Source organism: Ascaphus truei, chromosome 3 (assembly GCF_040206685.1).
Source record: "Ascaphus truei isolate aAscTru1 chromosome 3, aAscTru1.hap1, whole genome shotgun sequence".
Taxonomy (NCBI): Eukaryota; Metazoa; Chordata; class Amphibia; order Anura; family Ascaphidae; genus Ascaphus; species Ascaphus truei.
Genome location: NC_134485.1, coordinates 30128294 through 30135819, shown reverse-complemented (window position 1 = coordinate 30135819; position 7526 = coordinate 30128294). Strand labels below are relative to the sequence as shown.

General features: G+C 40.6%; 1 protein-coding gene across 1 annotated transcript; it reads right to left on the bottom strand.

Annotated features, from left to right (window-relative positions):
- Positions 1–2265: 2265 nt before the first annotated feature.
- Positions 2266–2979, bottom strand: LOC142490624 (claudin-8-like). The gene has a single exon (XM_075593040.1). It carries the CDS (start codon positions 2977–2979, stop codon positions 2266–2268), a length of 714 nt encoding a protein of 237 aa, XP_075449155.1.
- Positions 2980–7526: the final 4547 nt, after the last annotated feature.

Genomic DNA, 7526 nt, shown 5'->3' with positions numbered 1-7526 from the left:
TAACCCGCCGCAAGCGCCGCTCGCTCAGCGCTAGCGGGGACGCAGCCTTATGTAAAATGAATTGAAAGAAGTTCAAATAACCATGAAGGTCATGTAACAACAAATTATTGTCAAATTCAACTTGTTGAGTGTGTAATGAAGGAGCATGGCGTCATGATTACTGAAAAACGGTTGAACCAATAGGTGTAATGAAAACAGTTTATTACATTAAAGTGAAACAGAATTAAACAAATTCAAGAAATATTTTAAAGCTGTATTTTGACAATCAACAATACAATAATAAATATGCTTCTTCAATAATTGCATTTTTGAGTAAAACATTTCTTGAAATATTTTGTATAATAATTCTATCAATTCATGAAATGTGCTTAAAGCAACCCAGTATAATTTATTGATGTGACTGTTTTTCAAATCAGCTTAATATTTTAATGTATGTTAAAATGTACAGTATAATCAGAGTGCAATATCAATTAGACCTGGGTGAGTCAGATTACATGTTTTACTGCAGAGAATAAGCTGGAAAGTTTGCCTTCTGGTCCAGGAGTTTCATTCTTGATAGAAGCAGAAAATTACCTAGCATTTAATTGTGTCATATATAAATGTGCTAGTAAAATTCAGGCTCTAAATGTGCCAAATTAGAACCAGATTTTACATATATCTACAGTACATGAACAAAGTGGTACCACTGTGTTTGTTAAAACATTTCTAGACAAAAGATGCAAACTTAAAGTGACAGAAATTGTCTCATACCCAGTACCTTGGTAATGAGGCTTGTTTGTGTAATGTTCTACAGATTGTAGGCTGTCCAGGAATTTAGAACATACAATACAAGGCTGTATAATGCATAACAAGTAGATTATTATACGTCATTCTGAGGTCAGAAGGAAAATGCAGAACAAAAGTCATTGATATATTTAATGACATGGCATATCCTACGCTATTTCCGCTACTTTTCTAAGGAAGAGCCTGAAGAAGTGACCTTAGTGGCCCTGAAAGCTTGCACTCTTTCTAACCATTAGTATCACTTTTACCTTACTTGTTCTATCTACGCTACAGGCTAACACAGTACATCCCTCCACTGATGAAAATATATTTTACACACTAATATATTCATCAAATTTGCATACCCCTTGTAATTAGCGAAGTCCTGGCATGACTCCTATGGCATAATAATAGAGCCCTACATTGCAATATCCAAATTACAGATAATTGTACGCTTTGCTGATGCCCTTTTTGTTCTAGGTCAATGCAAATATTTTAACCTGTATGACATTTCAAATGGCAATCCATCATAAGTGAAGCCGTTTTTAAACCCCTGAACCATCAATTGTTTAAATGTGATGTAATATCAACAATGACAAAGGGTTAAATCTTTTCCCGAAACTTTTTTATAAAGCGATTTTGCAGAAATTGCATTTTACAAAAATTAATGGAATAGGGAACATCAAAAAAAATAAATAAGTTACTAAATCTTTAAATACTGTCACACAGAATGTGGTTACATGAAATGTTTACATCTCTGAGAATGTGCTAAGGGTAAGTCAATCTTTGGGGAAGAGTGACGGAAGATGAATCAATGATTTACTCTAGAATTCCACAGGTGTAAACGTTGAGACAGATTTAGCAATTACAATACAGATTGTTTTAAATAGGAAAAAGCAAGGACAAAATAAAAGTAATTGTCACGTATACTGTAATATTGTAGTGAATATTGTAGTGAAGCTTTAAAAGCTTATCTTGAATTTCTCCATTTCAAAGCTGAACTACAACTTTCTATGAAACATGCAGTATGTGGCATTTTTTAATTAAACAAATCACTCTTACAATCCCTTATAGTGCATTTTAGTTTTAAATTACTTTAAATAATGAATACAAAATATATTAGCCATACATTTTTAACATGCTCGCTAAAGACTTCGCTGAAACCTAAAATGTGAATTAAAAAAAAAAACAGTTAAATGATCAATCTCTAAGCTGCTGGGCTACTGTATGGTTTGTCAGTCAATGAAACGTCCAGAGTTCCTTATTGCTTCGAATTACATACCTCACATTACCCAAAAAACTGTGAATACTGTTGAACATGAGCCTGCATATAAGGATAACATATTATGATGTTTTAAACAGTGGTCCATTTTCTGTGTCCTTCTCACATGGCGTGCTGTCCCATGTCTTCATTCGACATTTCTTACTGTACGAGCTTATCTGGCTGATGAACAATATTAAGGTGTAATCGTTAATATTGACACGTTGGAGAGAAGAGTCGCATTAGATGTACTGACTCTTGGAATACTGAGCTTGGCTTGTAGTTTGCTCTAGTGTTTGGCACGGGACATACACTGGCCTTGGTAGAGATAACTGCGATGAATACTGAGTGCCTTTGCACCTCTCTTCACGTTGGCAATGCCAGCAGAGTATCGCTCCTGCAATCAGCAGAAACAGCACAGTGGGCCAGCCAAGGAAAATTGCTTCACCAATTTCCTGTCGCTGTATGGTTTTGCACATGGGGTTGTTAATTTCTCTGATGATGTTGCTGGCAGTCCAGCTCACTGGAATCAGAACAAGGATGCCGGCGATAATGAATCCGATTCCTGCCGTTAAAAGCAGGCAGTTTCTGCCTCTCTCTTCTCCTCTGTGACAGCGAGCACACAGCAAGCCAACAATCGCGACTATTAAGGAAATGATTGCGATGACCACAGCAAAGGCCATCAGTACTCTTCCAGCTTTCAGGTCAGTAGTGATAGACAACAGAGAGTCGTAGCTGGTGCAGTGCATGTTGTTGTGGTTTTTTGTCACGCAGGTTAACCATAAACCATCCCAACGACTTAACCATTGTCCATCAATACGTTTGTCACAGTTTAGTGCATTACCTTCCACCATATACGACACCCTCCACTGGGACATTGATGTGACGACAATGGTAAGTATCGTGCCAATAGCCCCCAGCACAATTCCGAGAATCTGGACAATGAAGTATGCCATGTTTCTTCAGATGTTGTCTCTCTTGCACAAAATACGTTTCAGTAGTATGTGCAGTTCTCTCCCACAATCAATGGGTTTGTAAATCTTGCTGCCTTTGTATCCTCAAACCAACCAGGTGTGCAGGATCTGCGCTCTTTCACTGGAGTTCTGCACTTGAAGTTTTTCCAGGTGTCAATGGTACAGGCATGGCTCTGCAGGCTGTTTTTATTAATCATGTCACGTGTAACAGCTCCTCTGCGTCATAAGACGTTAACCATGGGTGTGACCACATGAGGAAATCCCATTTAATATAAGTATTGGTAAGAGTCACAAACTGTGAGTATTTTGTTGCTCTTTCGAAACCAAAAAAAAAAAAAAAGATATAGAAACATTTGGAAAAGTTATGTCAAATATTTGGCAAAGTTACAACAAACGTGCAAATGAGGAAAGTGAGGGTAGGCTCGTGCCAGGGAGGACTTCCATCAACTTCAAACACCACAGCTACTGCACTGAACAGCCTGTACAGTACTTTAAGGGATTTATAATCCATTCATGAAAGCCCTGCATAAGGAACTGTGACCAGAAGCGAAAGGGGCTTTATTTGCCTAGGTAGCAATTACACACATTTTGTGATGAGTGAGCTCTACTTGACAGGTACATGTGCAACAATTTCTGTGGAATACACGATGCCTTTGCCTGCTCAGTTCACGTTGCCATGGTTTCACTTATGATACACATTCCAACATTATTCTTCATTCTACCGTTGTACAAATATTTCCAAATACTGAAAATGATGTGGATTCCTATTTGATTATATTTCAGCTTTTATACAGTAATTATGCAAAACAGAGGTAGTTCAAAATACACCAAAGAGGCTGGTCGTATCGCCCCCTTATTAATTAGCAAATTTAATTGATGTTTTTTGGTATTTGGAAAGCATTTGAATTTGAAATAATTAGGTTAGTAAATTTAGATTTGGAAATGATGCTACTTGCTTAATTTCTTTTTAAACTCCTCTATATAAAGCTCATCTGAGATTTAAGAATCTTTTTGCCACATTGGTATTACTGTACTTACTAATTTAAACCATCTGCATGCAGCACAAATGCGCTTCGTCAATAGCTGCAGTTCAAAAAGAGTGCACATTCATTACTTTCAGTTTGATAAACTCCCCTCTAATACAGATGTAGCAGATGTTGATGTTGACACAAGTTAGCACACAAAATAGTATGTGTGTAATCCCTTAACCCTTAACTCGGAGCAGGGACTCCTCTTCCTTAATGTCTAAAGCACTTATTCCCATGATCTGTTATTTATATTATCTGTTATTTATTGGATTACCACGTGTATTACTGCAGTGAAGCGCTATGTACATTAATTGCGCTATATAAATAAAGACATACAATACAATACAACCCAGCGATGCGCAAACTGGGGGCTGAATTTCTTGGGGGGGGGTGCGGGCGGTTACAGAGGCCCTGCGCTCTTCCCCACGGCATTTAAATTAAATGCCGGGGAGGCGTGAGGCCCCCGTAACTCCCTTACCTGCTCTCTGCCGGGTCTTCGGCAATGCGTCGCCATGGCAACTTGCGTCAAATGACACGGCGGGGTCACGTGACTTGATGTCACTTGACCCGCGGCGTCATTTGACGCCGAGTCGTTGGAGAGGAGGGACACGAATGCTGCGGCTGCTGGGCAAGGGGGCGCAGCTCAAGACGTTTTGCACCCCTGTCTTAACCCTTGTTTTCAATAGCACTGCTGCTATTAAACAAGCCAGTGTTAGCACAACACATCGCATTAACGGGTGCAATGGTGTCTGCTACATCTGTATATTGAACATAAGTACAATGTAAAAATGAGCATTCAATTTTAAAGCTGCTCTTCAAGCTTCCATTTTACATTTTTCCCCCCTTCAATATGTACTGTACATCAATACAATCTGCACACTGACAAGTCATTAGCTAAGTTGCTGATCGATCCGTTCTCCTGTAATCGATCGTTGAAGATTCGGCTGGGGGTTCTGTATATAACTGTTAGGCCCGCAGAAGATTACCCAAGATGTAAAGTTCTGTGGGGAAGATCATGTGACCAGGTAGGCACTAGATACAATTGTTGCCCTGCTAGAGAGAGGGCTGGGCTCAAGAGCCAGAGCCTGTCACAGAAGAGGAAGGGGATGTGACTTTGTAAATGGTTGCTATAGATACAAAAATGTTTGTTACATTAGAATACATTTAAAAAGTCTTTCAAATTGTTTTTTCTTTAAACGCTAGAAGTATTTTCTCATAGTACAGAACAGATTTATTTAAAAACAAACATAAAACAACCAAACATAAATGCAGGACATTGCTTGGACTGCAGCTTTATGACAGAAGTGTCATGTCAGTTTTGTTACTTTTAAGCTAACATTCGGTAGTATTACTTTAAACATACTGCCTGCTTTTATCAGTTGAAGAAGACATCTCTGATTAATCTTGATGTGTCCTTTCCAGTGCAAGACAATAATGATGAATATCACCATATTTACCCCTAAAAATAATTGTTGGTGCTGCGTGTTACATGGGTTTAGGAGAACCGTTCACTGGGGAGACTAGGGGTGACCAACCCTACTATTGCATCATCCAACGTATCACAGAAAAAGGTCTTATCGGGCAGTGGTGCTAAACTCCAGTCTTCAAGACCCCCCAACTGTTCAGGTTTTCAAGATACCCAAGCTTCAGCACAGGTGGCTCAATCTGTTGCCCAGTCTTTGACTGAACCACCTATGTAGAAGCAGGGAGCCACTGATTGAGCCACATTTGCTGAAGCAGGGATATTCTGAAAGCCTGACCTGATGGGGTGTCTTGAGGACTGGAGTTGAGCACCCTTGTTCTAGGGTGCTTTTCTTTGATAAATATGATACCATTTTTTTTTCTGTGAAAAATAAAAAGAGAGAGAGAGAGAGAGAGAGAGAGAGAGAGAGAGAGAGAGAGAGAGAGAGAGAATATGTAGCCAATTGAAGGGAGGGACGACAGAGTTTTACAGCAACGAAATGGGATGAACGAAATGTCCTCAATAAGTGAACAGCCGAACCCCACAACTGAGCCAATATAGAAGTCACTCCCCTGGTAGTAGACTAGGATGTAACGTGTAACATGCAGAAAAACCAGTGATATACGGATATGCACCCTGAAGGAAAGGTACTCACACTTGCTGAGATAGTAGCCTGTAGTCAGCGTGCGACTGCTCCAATTCAATTCAGCAGAGAGATGCCTACTAGATGAAGTACCAGCAGTGCACTGCTCATTTGAACCAAGAAAAAGATGGCGACAAGATCAAAAGGTAGGTAAAAAACTATGTACTTAATTTGGTCATCTGACTACAAAAAACTCACACCATATGTGAGAGAACCTCTAACACGTTTCGGACTTCTCAGTCCTTTGACAAAGAGTTGTGAAGCCCGAAACGCGTTAGAGGTATATAGTTTTTTACCTACCTTTTGATCCAGCCGCGCCGTCCCTTTGGGACATCTCTCTGATATATATATATATATAGATATATATATATATAGATATATATATATATATATATATATATCTATATATATATATATATATATATAACACAGAACCCCAGCAAGCTCTTCTCTGTTGCTTGTTGTATACATTTGCCACGCTCAATAGCTCTCCTTTTTGACACTTATATACATATATATTTTTGGGGGGCTCAGGGGTTCCCAAAAAGAGCTTGCTGGGGTTCTTTGTGTTGTCTAACTTATTTTCAGCTGTCTCAGCTGTTGGAGGTTAGCGGCCCCACCCTCCCAGGTTTTAAGCCCGCCCCTCCCCACTTCCCAAGTTAGTGGGTCCTTTTCATTTTACTGGATATAGATCTAATGTTGGTCTTTCTCCCTCCTAATAGAGGTAAATGAGAATTGTATTCCTAATAGAGGTATATTAGTATTTTATCTGTTAGTGTTAGGACCTGCAAACTGGGTTTGCCTTGTCGTGGCTCACAGGCTTACAACGCTTTGGCCAAAGGGTTAAACTAAATGACCCTTTTTCAAGAGAATATACTGTCGCGGCCGAGTTTATTCTTACCTTTGCCTGGTCTCGGCCGCGACAGTAACCGGGCGCGCGCCGGGGTGTCCCGTGCGCGCGCCGAAGCCTCGGAGGAGCGGTCCTCCGATCGGGGCTTCCCCCTCCCCTCTCCGGGTCTGCCGGGTCCCCCGGAACCCCCCACCGTCGTCCCCCACATCGCGGGACACCAGGGCTCCATCGGGGAGCCCGGGGCACGTGTGCATGGGGCGCAGGCACCCGATGAAGCGTGACCGCGCATCGGTGACGCGCGGCACGCCGAGGGGATTTGGCTAGCAAGCCGGGACATCTCCCGGCTTGTGGAACTAGCCAAGTAAGGATAAAACGTGTCACCAGTGTATACGTAGTTTACTGTGTATTTCTGTCATATTGTATGTAGCATTGGGCTTCTCTGTTGCTTGTTGTATACATTTACCACGCTCAATAGCTCTCTTTTTTGACACTTATATACATAGATATTTTGTGGGGGCTCAGGGGTTCCCAAAAAAGAGCTTGCTG